The sequence below is a fragment of the Rhinatrema bivittatum genome, chromosome 9 (assembly GCF_901001135.1).
Source record: "Rhinatrema bivittatum chromosome 9, aRhiBiv1.1, whole genome shotgun sequence".
Lineage (NCBI taxonomy): Eukaryota > Metazoa > Chordata > Amphibia > Gymnophiona > Rhinatrematidae > Rhinatrema > Rhinatrema bivittatum.
Window position 1 is genome coordinate 54,485,836 of NC_042623.1, and position 17,651 is coordinate 54,503,486.

The following is a 17,651-nucleotide window of genomic DNA, read 5'->3' on the forward strand; positions in this document are numbered from 1 at the left end:
AGTCAGGTAGTAGCTCAAGAGGATCAGGAGTTGATTCTCTGGGTAGAACAGCACTTGGAGCAACTGGCTGCATCTCACATCACCGGGGTAGACAATATTCCAGTGGATTTTCTCAGTCGGAGAAAACTAAACCCCGGTGAGTGGGAGCTGTCAGATGTGATGATGCATCTCATTCACAGGAAATGGAGGTATCCCCATATGGACTTAAGGGTGACCAGGCAGAACAGCTGCTGAAGAAAACACAGTGTAGAAGGAATTGATGCTCTGGTTCTGCCATGGCCTCAAGGAATTCTTCTTTGTCTTCCCTCCATGTTCACTGGTAGGCAAGGTATTATGATGGATAGAGAAACATCCGGACAACATGACTCTGTTGGCCCCAGAGTGGCCACGTCACCCATGGTTCGCAGATCTGATCAATATGACCATAGAGGGGCCACTGAGGTTCGGCCATCTGTTGAATCTTCTCTGCCAGGGCCCAATATTTTTGGATCAGGTGACTCAATTCTGTCTCACAGCTTGGCATTTGAGAGGAGATGGCTGAGATGGAAGAGATAATGCAAAATAATTATTACTATCCTATTGCAGGCCAGGCAACCTTCCACATCGGGCCTTCAAATCCAGGTGTCCCAACCTGTTTAAAGATGCTTAGGTACATCCCAGGAGTCTGGACTAATCTGGTATGAACAGGAGAAGAAAATTGGTTCTTACCTGCTAATTTTTGTTCCTGGAATACCACAAATCAGTCCAGAGATCCACCCATTAAAGGGGGAAAGAGTCTGCTGCTCGTGCTAATGTTTCGTATATAGTACAGAGTTGGAGATTTTCAATACTGTTTACTTAACGTTATTTTTGGGAAACAAGTTTTCCATTTTGTTGCAACTTCACCTTCCTCCTCCTTGTTGTGGGGGACTTTACATTTAGGATTCTTAAGAGTTGCTTCAACTTGGCTTGGGTACAGGTCAATACTGAGGGCTGCAAGTGGCACACTAAGTTATGTAGCAGTGTTTGTGAAACTTTCTCTATCTCCATCTGCTGGCAGAGATGCAAAACCCAGGAGTCTGGACTGATTTGTGGTACTCCAGGAACGAAAATTAGCAGGTTAATACCAATTTTCCTTTTTCTCTTTTAAATGGAACACAACCAAGGAACTGTTTTATATTTGAGTTCTTAAAACTTTTATTGTGTCACAAATCAGTTCACATGGAATGGGAGCTGACTGATTTCTGCAGAATGTGAAATATATGTATAGAGAGAGGAATGTGGAGATTCTGTGTATTTGAAATAATTTGTGACTCTTGCTAATGTGACTGTTCCCAGAAATTCAAGAACAATGCAAGAGAAGAGCATTTAAAGAATTAGAAAACTATTGACTTGCTAAGTAAAATTAGTCATTGATAGAGGATGAAAATTGCATTTATTTTGTCTACTTTTACAGTGTTTCACATTACTTAAGGGGGGTATATCTTTTTAATGAAAAGATGTTAAATGAATTCTTTATGCAGTCATTTGTTTTAGTTTGCATGTAAAAGAGCACTTTTATAACATTATATACCACTGAGGGAGCTCTTCTTATGACATTCATTTCTATTGATGGTCAAAGATGGTTTGTAGCATCACTTTATTCCAATTTCAGATTAGCGCTTAGAAGTCAAAATACTAACCATTAATATATGCTGTCTGAAAGTGTATTTCTAATAGATGTTTGAAGAAACAAGAGACAGCAGAAGCATTACTTTTGTCATGTGCTAGAAAAATGAATCAGTGAAGTCACAGGAATATTTAATCAAAACGCAGAGGAAAGCAATAAAATATCCATTGTTACAGAATCTTAATGATGGGAATATTGTGTAAATCTCAGTCTAATGTTAGTATAAAACATTAATATGAAGAGTGTTTGGGAAAACCACATTTATCATTAATATTATTTCTTTTTAGCTCTTAGTAATTCACGGACTGAACTGACTGCCATTAAAACTCAGTCTGGAAGCCTTACAAAAGAATTTGATTTACTTACAAAAGAACACAAGCAGTTGCAGGTAAGCTTATGAATTCCTAACCACAGAAAAGGGAATATAGTACCTCAGTGTACATACTAATAGATGAACCAGCTTTCATATTTTCAGTGCAACTAATGCATTACACCAGTTCAGCTCAGCAGCTAAAATGGCAACATCTCATTGTACAAAATGCCTTTGTGCATTCTTTGAAGTCACCTGTCCTGTCCACAAGCAAGAGCTGAATCTGAATAGAATCAGAATGGAATGGCAATGAGAAGTTTAACCAGAGAGGAGGTGAAGTATGATCTGTTCTAGGGGAAAGGTTGTAGTAGTAATTTTTACCTGGGCAGTAGGGGGGAGAGAGAGTCAAAAGTATTCAAATAAATAAGGATAATAGAGGAAAGTCAGTTCTTAGATGGAGAAGTAGTGGTGCTGTTTGTCTGTAGGGCTGTCCTAGCATAAAGAACTGGCAAGATCTTTATGGACAACTTGGGAGTCGCCATGAAAACTGACTCTGTTAAAGGTTCCTGCCTTACACCATGCCAGCTATGGAAATACCATGGACTACGCAAGGGCAGAGACTTGTGCTTTGATGTTCACTCAGGGTGCCACATTGTGTTACCCTTCCTTTAGGTCATTACAAATTGTGAGTGTACCTTTTGGGCATTAAAAAAAGGGTTATTTTTAAATTTTTATGTTAATATTTATGTGGCACCCTTATGCAGTGTGCCTCAGAAAGCAACAGCATATCCATATTAAATGGTGCATTGTACAAGAAACTGATTTTCTGAGCCACGGCCCCTTTCCATTTGTGCAGTTGGTTTGAACCAAGATGGGTTACTATATATATGTGTGTGTTTGTGTGTGTGCATGTGTGTATATATATATATAGATATATAAATACACATACACGCATACATACGTGAAGGGTATTCACCAGGCAGCCACATTGCCAACCAGTGGCTCAAAACCCCCAGTTTGTTTCTTTTCAGGTTGTTGAAAGGAATAAGCTCACACATAAACACACTCACAAGCACAAAAAGGCAGACAAACACAGAGAGAACACAGATACCCAGATAGACTGACACTGTCACCCCATACCCTGACAGACCCGAGAGACAAAGACACCCCAGAGAGAGATAGAAACCTAGCACCCAGACAGGCACATATTCATAGATATATGCCACACCTAGACAGAATATTACAGACACACCACACCCAGACAGAAGGCAGACACAGAGAGAGGCACAGACATAGCACACCCAGACAGAAAAACACAGGCAGATACAGAGAGACATAGGCAGACAGACCACATCACGTCCAGACATATAGACCACACACATAGGCCAAAGCACAACAGACAGACACAAACTCCACACCACACCCAGATACACAGGACAAACTCCACAATGTTTATGGGCTGGAAAATTTTTCAAAAACAGGTGCCAACCAAAATTTTTTAGGAACTGAGTAAAAGCCCATCCCACTCAGCCCAACTTTTTGTTTCTTTTTTTTTACTGTTTTCACTAATTTTCCCAGTTTTTCTATTTTGTAGTTTGCTCATCTTTATTTTATCATGTATTGAGTTGCTTATTTAACTTTTTGTATACTTTCTGCCTTTATTCCTCTTTCCCCACCTCCTCCCTCTCTCCCTCCACTTCCTCATTCTCTCTGGCCTCTTTGCCCATTCCCATCTTCACCACTTCTTTACCCCAGTGGGCAACAGCTGGGATCTCTCTCCCTGGATAGGGACTCAGCAGCAGAAGGAATTCCTCCCGGACTGAGGCCTGAGGGGCGGCAAGTCTTCCTGGGTTATGGAACTCCGTAGTGGCTGTTCCCATGTCCAGTTCTGCCACAGAGCTAACAGCTCCCCAACCTGAGCTCGCCACAGTAGAAGCAGCTTCTCTCCCTGACCCACCAAAAGAGAGACATGGCTATGCCATGGCATGCTTACAGTGACATCACTACGTTTTGACAGCTCCCTTCTTCCTGAGCTTGCAGTGACTTTACGGCACCAAGACTCAGTGTAGCCATCTTTTTCTTTCTTGATTGAATAGCCAGTGTACCACCCTTCTGGGATTATTCAAGCCCCCCCTTGCAGGGGGCCTACCCCACCAGTTTGCTCACCCCTGGTCTGGGCTAAAGCAGGATGAGAAAGATAGGTTTTTAGTTTAGATCTGAAGTAAGATAAACCAGGAAAGGGAAGAGAGACAATGATGAGCAGCAGAAATTTGTAAAAACCTACAGGGGAATGAAGAGAGGTTTGGAGGAGAGCAGCCAGCAGTGCATTGCAAGATTCGAAATGCAACAGAAAGCATGCACAAATGACGTGACATCTATCAAAGGAAAGCTGAGGATGATTTTTTTCAGGTGTAGCTAGAAGCTGAGAAATGAGCAGAGCACACACATTATGCTGTGACTGTTCTGGAGCTTCAAAATGTCATATTCAGTATTTTGTACCAAGGTACACACAAGGGGTACATGCAGTTGAGTTGATCCTACATTAAAATACCAGCAATTCTGCTATGGAGATGAGAAAAAATACATATTCAGTGCACAGTTGGGAGCATCAAAATTATTTTTCTCTTGACCTCAATATAATCCTGTCAGGGCCTCATTTCTTTTCAACTTTGAAATATTGATAGGTATGGTTTTCCTTTATAACCATTAATTGGACAAGAATGGGGTGGTTGAAAGTATGGAGTCCTGTACTCTGTTTCTCTTTATGGAACAGCATTTATGCTTTTTCTACCCTGGAACATGTCTTGCAACCACATTTATTTTCTATCTTCAAAATATTCGTTATATCGACTAGATTAGTAGCACTAACAGCGGCGGATTCCTGATGAAGACCGGCCCGGGGATTCGCCGTCCAGGAGATACCACATGGTCTGCCGAGTGTGGCTCTGTCACGGCCACGCTCGGCAGACCACGTGACTAGTGCGACCGGCCCACCGGGGGATGCCCAATCCCCCGATAGGCCAATCCACCCCTGAGCACTAATAACATGTTCTTTACTATTAATAACATTTAGTCTTTTATTCCTGGTGAATTCTATGCAAAAAAAATAATAAATTCTGTAGACTTTATTAAATAATACAATATAATCACTGTCTTTGAGTAATAATTTATAATGCAATACAGACTATTACGGATGCATTATTTTTAACTTTTGTTTTTAGCAGAATTTTCCCATCATAAGGCCTGGCCCCTCTCTCCCAGGTCACTTTCTTCTTCCCCAGGCTTGAACCACAGCTTTTCCCTCCCCCAGCCTCGACCCTCCCCAGCTTTCTTGCCCCTTTTTTGTCTTGAACTCCTCCCCAGACTTGATCCCTCCCTCCCTCCCGGATTGTCCCTACCCCAAGTCTTTTTTTCACATATAAAGAATGATTTATATGCACAAAACATGTTTACTGTGCAGAAAGGAGAAATTTTTACTTAATTTCCATTCCATGAATCCTGGTACACCTGTCCAGTCCATACAGTTGGATTATGTTCTCCTACCAGCAGATGGAAGCAGAGAGTACTCAATTCTTCCATGACATCATCAAGATTACTTAGATGTGGTGCAGCACAGATAAATCTAGTATTCCCCTGACAAAGCACTATTAAAACAGATTATAACAATCTAATTAAGAATAATAAACTTCCAAAATGTTAGAGAAAATCTCTTATAACTAAGCACCTGTCTAAGAACTAGAAGGAAAACAAAAGTGCAAGGACGTGATCACCTTTGGCCAAATGAAGACCACCTTCTCTGTAAAATATATACACGTAACAGAAATCGATGTGAATACATGTCTACAAACCGAAATGACCCAACTTCCCTGGAGGGTTCTGGACTGGTATACCAGAATTCATGGAAAGGAAATTAAGTAAAAATGTCTCCTTCCATTTCATCCTGCTACACAAGTCCAGTCCATAGAGGTGGGAAGTACCGAAGCCCAACTAACTAGGGGAGGAGAAAGTAAGGGCCACTTTGAGTACTCCAGCTCCATAAGCTGCGTCCTGCTTAGCCAAAAAATAAAAAATATATTCCGCTACATAAATAGGTTCTTATTGTGTACGAAGAGTGACCACCATACAGCGCCCTTGCAACGTATGGCTTATATGTGTAAGCCTTTATAAGCGCTGGGGCTTTATAATCATAGGTCACTTCTTTTGATGATTAATGTATTCCCCGAAGGGCTATATGACATTGCACTTATCTTAGCATGAAATATCCACGGTGCAGCTGTATGTAAGTCTTCCTCATTTGTCTTGAAAAGTTCAATAATGCAGCAATATGTGAGTCTTCCGACACTGCAAGTGTTTCGAAGCAATTAACTTCTTCTTCAAGGAACACAAAGCTGCATGCTGCTAATAAATTTGTCTGTGCAATGAAAAGTAAATGAAAAGAGTCCTTTAATAAACTGCTACGAGCTTATAAAACACCATGGCTGTGAAGGAACTTGGATCACTTACTATTTGTGGAATGTGGTCAATATGCCATCCGGAATAATTTATGAATGCGCTCCAACCCATGTATCAACCCCAGCAGCGTCTGCTGTGAGGATGGGTGAGGAGCACACCCAGGCCTCCTTATATACTTTAACATCTTTGAGCCCTGGAGCTCCTGAGACTCCTTCTCCTCCATTAAACAACCATATCCAGTTCCAGGACTGGTCAGTACACCAAAAGGAATTGGGTACTAAAACGGTTGCAGAAGCTGGACCTGAGTCACTATTAGAGGAGGTTATAAGTAGAGGCGTAATAGGGATAAACGCCTCTATTGTCAACTTGGAGGGAGGAGAAGAACTGACAAATGAATCCAACAGGATTGTGGTAATTTGCCAGGAAGGAGGAGTGAGGGATTCCCCTAAGGAAAAACTGGTTAATTCCTCTGAAGTTACCCTTGGAAAACTTTGGGAAGCCTCTTTGAAAATTCAAAATATGATAGCGTCTTTAACTGAGTCTGTTAATAATTCACAGAAAAAAATTCAAGAAATTGAGCCTAAGTTAAACTTACAGGAGACGAAAATAAAAGGATTGGAAGAAAAGATTTCATCTATCCAGGAAACACAAACAAAGCTACTCCAGGATGATAATATTGTTTTGAAAAAAATTGAAAATTTGGAAAATCTTGTTAGATACCACAACTTACGAGTACTGAATTTTCCAAAAGTAAAACTGATATCCCCTAGGGAGCAGTTTAAGAAATATTTAACTGAAATTTTTCAATTATCAAAGGAAAGTATGCCAGTAATATCAAAATTTTATTTTGTGTCTAAAGCATTGAAAGAACAAGGGATAGTGAAGGTGTTTAATGTGGTGGTAAAAGATAATCTAACTGAATTTCTTGAAACTACGGAAGAGGGACATTTTCCGTTTTCTTAACCATTCCCTTCCTAATAATCCCTAACATTCTGTTTGCTTTTTTGACTGCTGCAGCACACTGAGCCGACGATTTCAAAGTATTATCCACTATGATGCCTAGATCTTTTTCCTGGATGGTAGCTCCTAATATGAAAGGGTTATTTTTCCCTATACGCAAAACCTTGCACTTGTCCACATTAAATTTCATCTGCCATTTGAATGCCCAATCTTCCAGTCTCGCAAGGTCCTCCTGCAATGTATCACAATCCACTTGTGATTTAACTACTCTGAATAATTTTGTAAAATCTGCAAATTTTATAATCTCACTTATCTTATTCCTTTCCAGATCATTTATAATTATATTGAAAAGCACCGGTCCAAGTACAGATCCCTGAGGCACTCCACTGTTTACCCTTTTTCACTGAGAAAATTGACCATTTAATCCTACTCTCTCTTTCCTGTCTTTTAACCAGTTTATAATCCACGAAAGGACATCGCCTCCTATCCCATGACTTTTTAGTTTTCTTAGAAGCCTCTCATGAAGGACTTTGTCAAACGTCTTCTGAAAATCCAAATGCACTACATATACCGGTTCACCTTTATCCACAGGTTTATTAACCCCTTCAAAAAAAATGAAGCAGATTTGTAAATCCATATTGACTGAGTTCCATTAAACTATGTCTTTCTATATGCTCTGTTATTTTGATCTTTAGAATAGTTTCCACTATTTTTCCCGGCACTGAAGTCAGGCTCATTGGTCTTTAGTTTCCCGGATCACCCCGGAGCCCTTTTTAAATATTGGGGTTACATTAGCTACCATCCAGTCTTCAGGTACAATGAATAATTTTAATGATAGTTTACAAATTTTAACTAATAGCATCCGGTCCAAGTGATTTGCTACTCTTTAGTTTGTCAATCTGGCCTACTACATCTTCCAGGTTCACAGTGACTTGGTTCAGATCACCAGACCTATCTGCGTGTCAAAGTGCGCCCAGTCAAAGTATTCTAAAACTTGGATTACTCTTTTGGATGCCTGAACTCCTCCTTGGCAAGATTTGGCTCTGATCAACCAAGTATCTAGATAAGGATGAACCATGATACTCTCTCACCTTAAAAACACCACTACTACCACCATGACTTTGATTAAATTTCACAGAACCATTGCCAAACCAACTGGGAGTGCCTTGAACTGAAAACTTTCTTGCGGAATGCAGATCCGGAGATGCTTCTGATCTTCCTTCTTGATGGGAATAGATAAATAAGCCTCCACCTGGACTAGAGAGGCTAGATACCTTCCCCTCCGCACTGCCATAAACACAGAGCATCCATCTTGAAATGGGAGATTCGGAGACTGCTGTTCACTCCCTTGAAATCGAGAGTGGGTGTCTAGGCTCCATCCTTTTTGGGAACTTTTTGGGAACCAGCCATGGCCCTGCTCCAAAAGGGGAACCAGCATTAGCCTGAAGCCTACAGCAACTGAAGTCTGTCCAGGGTTTTGTGGACCACTCCTTGTTTAGCAGTAGAAGAACAGGGAGAGATCTTAAAGGCATCGGGGATGGAAGCAATGAACTAAGGTGTAGTAGTGACAGATTACATCTAATATCCACGGATCTGAAGTCATGCAAGTCCATTCCTGGTAAAAACACTCCAAGCAGTCGCATACTGGAAAAGCCAAGGAATGGACTTCTCTTTATTGCAAGGACCGATTTGCTCCTGAAAGGACTGACTCTTACCTCTTGTACCCTGCAGACTTCGATAGGAGTAAGAGACTGATTTCTTGCCCAGTCTATAAAGTCTAGATTCCCAAAACTGACCTTGACTTCTGCCAGGTCTATAAAAGGACTTTGTCCTCAGGAAGTCTTTGTGACTTGGGATTCCCCAGGTGTTGTACTAGCTTCTCCAGATCTTCCTTGAACAGAAGCCTTCCTTTAAACAGGAGCTCCCCAGCCAAGACTTGGACCAAGAATCTGCTGCTCAGTTGCAAAGCCAGAGAAGTCTCCTGGCCACTATGGCCAAAGCCACCGAAAAAAATAAAATCCGGAGAATATCACACTAAGAAGGCTGTGGTGGATTCCATCCTAGCCGCCTCTTCGCCCTCTTGTAGCTGCTGTGCAATGCCCAGTTCACCGCCCCGTGCAATGCCCGAACTACAAGCCTGCTACAAATAGAAATTTGGACTGCCAAGGCAGTGGAAGTAAAAAGACTCTTCAAAGGAAACTCAGTCTTTCTGTTCTGTGGATCTTTAAGCAGGGTGCTTCCCTCCACAGGGATAGTAGTCTGCCTAGTAACTGCGGTAACCAAAGCAACCAGCTGAGGAATTTGAAATAAATGCTGAATTGCTTCAGGTGAAAGTAGGTACAGTTTCAAGAGATTCTTGACCTCCCACCCCCCCCCCCCCCCCCAAAAGACCTCTCTCCAGGGTCTCCCATTCCGCCAAAACCATCTTCTCCAACTCAGAATGCAAGGGAAATGCTTTGATAGATTTATGGACATACACACACCCCCTTTAAAGGGATCCCAAACAGGAGCCTCCTCCATTTTGGAATCCACTAATCCTAAGGAAGGTAACCACTTGATCAATCAAAGCAGTGATCTTATCTCTACTGAAAATCCTAATCAGAGAGTCATCTTTTCTGTCTGAATGCACCTCGCCTTCCTACAAGGATGCACAGTTGACAAAGTCTGTCTATTCTTTGGAATCCTCCTGGGCTTTCTCCCAGTCCTAGGAGGCCTCATGTGGGGACCGCTGTCCCTCTAGGATACTTCACAGGCATTAAAACCCCAGAATAGAGTGTACTTATAGCCATAGGAGACCTGTGTTTTCCCTTAGGCTTCTAAATCCCATAGAAGGCCTGGTGAAGAAAACAAAAAAAAATTCAAGGGAAAAATCCCCATAATCTTTGGCCTAACCCTGAGGAGCCCAAATCAAAGGGTCTTCTACATGAACCAGAGTTTGGGGGCTGCTTAGAAATTAAAGATGAACTAGCAGGCTGCTGCAGGAAATCTGAAGCACCCGTGGAAGACAGGTAAGCTTGGGGCTTGAACAAGGTTCAGCTACGGAAACCTTTCCTACCTACAGAGGAACCACTGCCAACTTGCCCACAGCCTTTGAGCACTCTCCCGGGATCTTTCCCGCTGAAACATAGGTGGAACAAAGAGGCCCTATGGTGGTAGCAGAACATGTGCATTCACTAGCATCGCAGCAGCGGCTGCGCTCAGATCCCTCTGTCCTGAACTGACTTTATTGCCACAATCAGCTTCCATACACTGGTAAATATTACCCCCTTGGGTTGGCAAAAAACAGAGGGCAAGAAAAACTCAGCCCAGTGTCTCCCTTCTGCATCCAGGCCTTAAACACTGCTGTTGTTCCTGGACCTCCTCTCTCCTTTTTTTTTTTTTCTCTAAACAGCAAATGCCTCAAGGTCTCCATAAGAACATAAGAAAATGCCATACTGGGTCAGACCAAGGGTCCATCAAGCCCAGCATCCTGTTTCCAACAGTGGCCAATCCAGGCCATAAGAACCTGGCAAGTACCCAAAAACTAAGTATATTCCATGTAACCATTGCTAATGGCAGTGGCTATTCTCTAAGTGAACTTAATAGCAGGTAATGGACTTCTCCTCCAAGAACTTATCCAATCCTTTTTTAAACACAGCTATACTAACTGCACGAACCACATTCTCTGGCAACAAATTCCAGAGTTTAATTGTGCGTTGAGTAAAAAAGAACTTTCTCCGATTAGTTTTAAATGTGCCCCATGCTAACTTCATGGAGTGTCCCCTAGTCCTTCTACTATCCGAAAGAGTAAATAACCGATTCACATCTACCCGTTCTAGACCTCTCATGATTTTAAACACCTCTATCATATCCCCCCTCAGTCGTCTCTTCTCCAAGCTGAAAAGTCCTAACCTCTTTAGTCTTTCCTCATAGGGGAGTTGTTCCATTCCCCTTATCATTTTGGTAGCCCTTCTCTGTACCTTCTCCATCGCAATTATATCTTTTTTGAGATGCGGCGACCAGAATTGTACACAGTATTCAAGGTGCGGTCTCACCATGGAGCGATACAGAGGCATTATGACATTTTCCGTTTTATTCATCATTCCTTTTCTAATAATTCCCAACATTCTGTTTGCTTTTTTGACTGCCGCAGCACACTGAACCGACGATTTCAATGTGTTATCCACTATGACACCTAGATCTCTTTCTTGGGTTGTAGCACCTAATATGGAACCCAACATCATGTAATTATAGCATGGGTTATTTTTCCCTATATGTATCACCTTGCACTTATCCACATTAAATTTCATCTGCCATTTGGATGCCCAATTTTCCAGTCTCACAAGGTCTTCCTGCAATTTATCACAATCTGCTTGTGATTTAACTACTCTGCACAATTTTGTGTCATCTGCAAATTTTTTATATTCAGAAGTATGATCATTTTTTCTCCTGAAGGTTGCTTGCGTGAGTGGGAGGTGACGTGAGGGTTAGAAATAGAAAGGAGAATTGTATTTGTCGGAACTCAAAATTTATTTTGTGAAATCTTTCTCCAAAAATGGAGCCAGTTTTGTATATTCAAACACGTAGCCTCACAATACCCTTTGGTAGAAATTTGTCAGAAGCATTGCTCGTTAAGTAGCTCATATACACTTGTGTGCAAGAAACCAAGTCAAAACTAGATAGAATTTGGCGAACTGATCATGGGCCTATGGGTGGGGTCTGTATTGTACAATGTGAAAAGTCTCCTGTGCAGCCAGGATGACTTTGTTTTATATTGGGTGGTGGTTCTGTAATTAAAAAAAAAGAAAACTAATAAATGTGAAATTCATTTATAAAAAACGTATTTCTTAATGTGCTAGATTCTGAAAATGATTATATGCACTGTGTACCTATCAAAGTTCTGTTTAACAGCCTGTATTTTGCATTTTCAGGACCTGGTTGAGGACACATACGAGAAGAAAGATCAGTAGGCTGATCGGCAGTCCTAAAAGCTGACTTTGGTTAACCTGCATGAAGACAGAAGGGTTTTGCTACCTTTGGTATTTGGATTGAGTGTTTGTTTCTTCTGGAAGAGAAGTGCGCTGCCGATGACTACTTATATCTCAGCGAGTGCTCTAAGGAGCTAGTTATATTCTGTGCCACTATGAAACCATTAAATGATGTATGCTGCAATTGGTGATGCATTTAGGTATCTGTGAAGTGTGTCAGCTATCCAGAGAGAAAACCAAATTAAGTATTTTCAAGGAAGGAAAAAGTTGAGCCCCACAACAGTTATTGCATGGTACTGCTGCTCTCCATCCCAAGGTGCAGATCTAGCAAGGTTTATACTGTATGTCATAAAAACCATGGAAAGCGTTGTCCTGGCTTTCAGGAAATCCTGTCTCTAGCCTCAAATGTGTCATATCAGGAAGTCATTCTTTGCTAAAAACTAGTGGGTTTAAATATGCTAATTATTTTTTCAGTCAGATATTGTTCTTATGTGGCCTGATTGAACCCTAAAAAAGGATACAATTTAGATTTGTACTTGCATCAGAAAAGGTTTCTTATTTTTATAATCAACACAGAGTAGTAGATACTTTTTATGGTTAAGAAAGATTTTGTTTTTGCATACTGTTATTTTGATAGAGCATTTCAAAGAGCTGTTACTGTGAGGATTACCAAAAACTTTTTTTTTTTCTTTATACATCTGAATTGTTTCATCATGGCTTCACATCTTTTTTTCTCTTTTCCATGCATTTCTGTGCCACTGGATTTTTTTTTTTAAGAGAAGTCCACAAGAAATAGTGCTCTTAAATCTGTGATTACAGTATAAACTCCAAATGTTATCAGTCAAGTCAGGCTTTCTAGACCAGTGGTTCTCAACTTTTTTTCTATCAGGACACAGCTGAGAGTTGATGCTCACATGCGTGACACACTGAACACATGAACATCATGGGACTAAATATGAGCATATGCTCTGCATGTACAGGAGTCCCCTGCTTCCTAACAATGGGGCCGATGCAATTAAAACACACAGAAAGCGGGTGCTGAATATTCAGTGCCCACTTTCGTAATGAGCCTCCAGGCACCTCTCCTGGGGGTGCCATGCTACATTCTAATTAGGGGTTGCACTGTCAAGGAGGCACTAGGTGTGTGCCCCTAGCGCCTCCTTGACAGCATGCACTCAGGAGAGGCTAGCTGTCCGTGGCCGTTTGCCGGTTTAGAAAATGGACACTGAATTTATCGGCATCCATTTTCTAAATCGGCGCACAGCCATGGGTTCAGAAAACACGCCGGTTAACTGAGTGTCCATTTCCAGAACCCGACCACTGGCACTTTTTTAAAACTTTTTTTTATTCTTTCGTTCCTCCTACTTAATATCTAGGCAGGTGTTAATTTCTGAGCGCAAAAATGTGAGTATTGGAGACACTTTTTTTTTTTTTTTAATTTCAGGTGAGTAACTAATAGCCTCATCAACACACATTTGTATGTGATGAGTGCTGTTAGTTTTGCCGCGCATTGGATGCACAAAGTGGAGGCGCTAATCCCCTTACTGTACGCCTACACAACCCCGGTCCAACTACAGGTTAAACAGTTCTCTCGGCTCGATGCACTGTATTGCATCGCCCCAATGAGGGCAGAGCAGAACTAACATTTCCCTGTACAATTCACCATACAAATAAGATATTCTCATTTTGGTGTCATCTTAAAAACAGCATCACAAACTCCTTCTGTTACCAGGTGCATTGTAAAATAATACAAAGAAACCCCACTTTGTACATGTCGATCAGACCTGCCATACCTCAGCAGCACTAACTCCAAGTTATGAAGCAGCAATAGCTCTACCCATGAAAAGGCAGCAGTTCACCACCAGTGCAATATAATATTGAGAAAATACAACAAATAAGGCTGATACAAACCTCTAGTAAAGTACCTCATCTCAGTCACATACACACAGACATACCTGCCCTCACCAAATATTGAATAAAAGACCACAAATTACAAATGTGGAAACAAAACCTGGAATGGAAACTCCAAGACTATGTTCTGCTTGCAGTGCAAAACTGAAGACTAGAAACAAAAATATATTTCCTCCTACACGAAGCAATGTTCAAAGAGAGAAGAAATGCATATTCTCAAAACTGACATAGTATGGCCCTTGTACCCAGTCACTTCCCTTCATGTCCCATCACTCCTCACTTTCCCAACTACTCAGTCATCCCTTCATATGCTCAGATCCCTGTCCAACGTTCCCAACACTCCCACCCCACATCTTTCCCGTGATCAATCTCTCCCCTGTCCAACTCTTTCTGCCTTTCTGTCTCCCATTCCCTAACCAGAATACCTCTGCTCACCTTTTTCCTACCCCTTCCTGCAAAGCATCCCCTACTCCCCGATCCCCTCTCCCCCACCCCACACTTCCATCTCTCCACATCCATCTCTTCCGTACCCATCAGCCCCAACCCCTCCCTCCACCTCTCCCTATCCAGAAACTCGAACCTCTTTTCCCCCACCCCTGACTCCCTATCTCCCATGCCTTCCTGCCCAGCAGACTCTTGAACTCCTATCTTCCCACACCTTCCTGCCCAGTACATTTCCCCCTCCTCCTGGCTCCTAGCCAGCAAAAAAGACTTCAGTCCAATCTAGAGTCTCCCTCCTGCTTTATCAGCAGCAGATGAGGGCAAGAAGCATTGAGGAGAGAAAGATGAGGCAGCAGCAGTGGATCTACAGAGCACACACCTTTCTCCCTTATTCTACTGCTTTCAAATCCAGTCCCTATGGGGTGAAAACAGCATCAGCAGTCTCATTACCAGGCCAGACAGAAGAAGAAGAAATCGGTGTCCTGCTGGGCCCATATGAACAGGAGTTGGTGATATCACGCTCTGATCTTGGCGAAGGAGGGACAACCTCCGGTTGCCCAGGAAGAGAAGGAAGCAAGAGCAGCTTGCTATCATACCCAATAAAAGAGAAGTCAGCCAATTTCCACCCAGACTGATGAGGAAAGATCTGTCTTCTGCTGGCTCTGTGACACACCTCCTGGGACTTCACGACACTCTAGTGTGTCCCAACACACCTGTTGAGAACCACTGTTCTAGATTGCAATCTTGGATTGCAAATAAATTGCAGAAAATTTTGCAAATCTTGACATAGTCTATGAATAAAAATAATCAAAGTAAGAGTGGAGTTCTGCATCACAATGGATTTTGCTTTTATTTTAATGCTATGACCTTCATCACTCTATCACCATTAGCATAATAAAAATAAAGCAGTAATTTACTTTTTCAAATCATATTCAGCTAGGGAACAGTCCATAAAACTAGCAAGTAGCAAATTTAAAACAGATTGGAGAAAGTATTAATTTGTGGAAATTAATACCGGAGGATGTGGTGAAGGCATCTATCATAACTGAATTTAAGAAGGGTTTACACAAGTTTCCTGGAGGAAAAGTCTATAACAAATATTGGCCAGATGGACTTAAGGAAATCCATGATTTATTCCTAATAACAAGCAAAAAGGAATTTGATCTGTTCTTTGGGATCTGCTGGGCACTTCTAATGACCCGGATTGGCCACTGTCAGAGACAGAATGCTGGGCTCGATGGATCTTTGATTTGACCCAGCATGACCCTTCTTATTTTTTTAAGCTAGTCACAAATGTGTTGAGTTTGGACAGTTAAAAGGTATCGTCTACAACTTGTTTGTTGACCCATATTTGTATTCATTAATCTCTGAAATTGCTGTAGTGCCACAGCTCAAAGGAAATATACAAGAACTGCATTTAATAAGAGGCCAGCGAATGTTTCTTTATAAAACAGAGGTATGTGCTCAAAGAGACAAACCTGCACATCTGATGCAAAACTATCTTTTATGTAGGTGGATATTTGATATCAGTCCATTCGTGGAATTTTAGAGTCTTCTGTTTCCTTAACCAGTAAGCCAAAAGTATCACAGTTGGTCTGGATTATGAATAGGGTTTGTAATGGTTGAGTGAGAGTTTTGGGCCCATCTTTAATGAAATGGACCATCTGACAAAATTAGTGTTCCTTCTGTTGTCACTAAATTGGTGTACAGCAATGGCCACTGCAAAATATCTGAGCTGTTGCCTTTTACACAACATGTCTGCTCTTGGAGGATGAGCAATAAAACTATTTTAAATATATTTATCTGATCACACATGTCAGAGTTTAATAAAATATTCAAATACATAAACTTGATTGAATAACTGTATCAAAAAAATACTCCCAAACCTGTTGGACGGAGATATTTCTTTACAGAAGCTACCTTAACTCCAGGGGTCCTTTGGGACCTGATAAGTTCAGTCTGTTTTGTTAAAAATATTCTTTATCTTTTTGCTCCCTAGATTTTATGCCAAAAATATATATATAATAATTATTTTCCAATACATCTGAGCAAGTTATGAAGGAAGCCTCTCTATACCAAGAGGGTTTCATATTATTTAAATGACTTCCATTGACCAACTTGAAAAAGAAGCCAATGCTACTAGCTGTTACTATGGAAACAGAGCAATTCAGGAGCCATAGTTCACTCTCTATTGATTCATGTGACTTCTTTTAAATCAGTTGGACTTTCAGTTTGAAGGGGTTTGCATTCATTATTACATAAAGCCTCCCAGCAGTTTTTTCATTTTGAAAGGTACATTGTAAGAATTTCATTTTGGTCATTTTTCTTTGAATGTTTATTCTGAGACTTCTGTTTTACTGTGATCATTGAAAAATAAAATAAAGAGACATTGAGCTTATCGTCCTGTGATTTCAGTTCTGTTCATTTTGCAAGTCCAAACACATTAAGCCATAGTATCAATGTTTAAATATATGCTAAGCAAAACATATTTTATGTAGCTTGTCAGCTACTATCAGACAATGTAAACAGTTGCTTTCTGCTGCATAATTTTCCAAAACAAAAAGTCTTTTTTATTTATTTATTTATTAGTGGTTTTTATATACCGATCATCGTTTGGAACATCTATTCGGTTTACAGTAGAACAGTAAATTCAGCAACAGGCTTTACATATAACTGCGTGAATAGCGAGATTAGCAAAACCGGAAGGAGAGGGAGAAGAACACTACATGGAACAAACAATGTCATCTAGAGTAGACAGAATAGAGAGAAAGTCATTGTACTAAAAGGAAGATTAAAGTATACCAAAATTATGTACAGCAATATACAAATGGCATACATAAAAAACGGTACGTTAAAATCTAATGTATATATCTTGACTCCGGGTCATTGGCGTTGAGTTTAAGTATTGATAACGGTAAATACAGAGTGTGGTGTGCTCTGTAAAATAAATGGTAAATTTACC

General features: G+C 40.9%; 1 protein-coding gene across 3 annotated transcripts in view; it reads left to right on the plus strand.

The window, feature by feature from the left end:
* The window catches only part of BCAP29 (B cell receptor associated protein 29), a 115,932-nt gene extending 102,884 nt beyond the window's left edge, over positions 1–13,048 (plus strand). For all 3 annotated transcript variants that reach the window (XM_029616190.1, XM_029616192.1, XM_029616189.1), the window contains 2 exons: positions 1,936–2,036; positions 12,281–13,048. In XM_029616190.1, coding sequence (XP_029472050.1) covers positions 1,936–2,036; positions 12,281–12,319 — 140 coding nt within the window. In that variant the 3' untranslated portion in view covers positions 12,320–13,048. The remainder of the gene's footprint in view (positions 1–1,935; positions 2,037–12,280) is intronic.
* Positions 13,049–17,651: the final 4,603 nt, after the last annotated feature.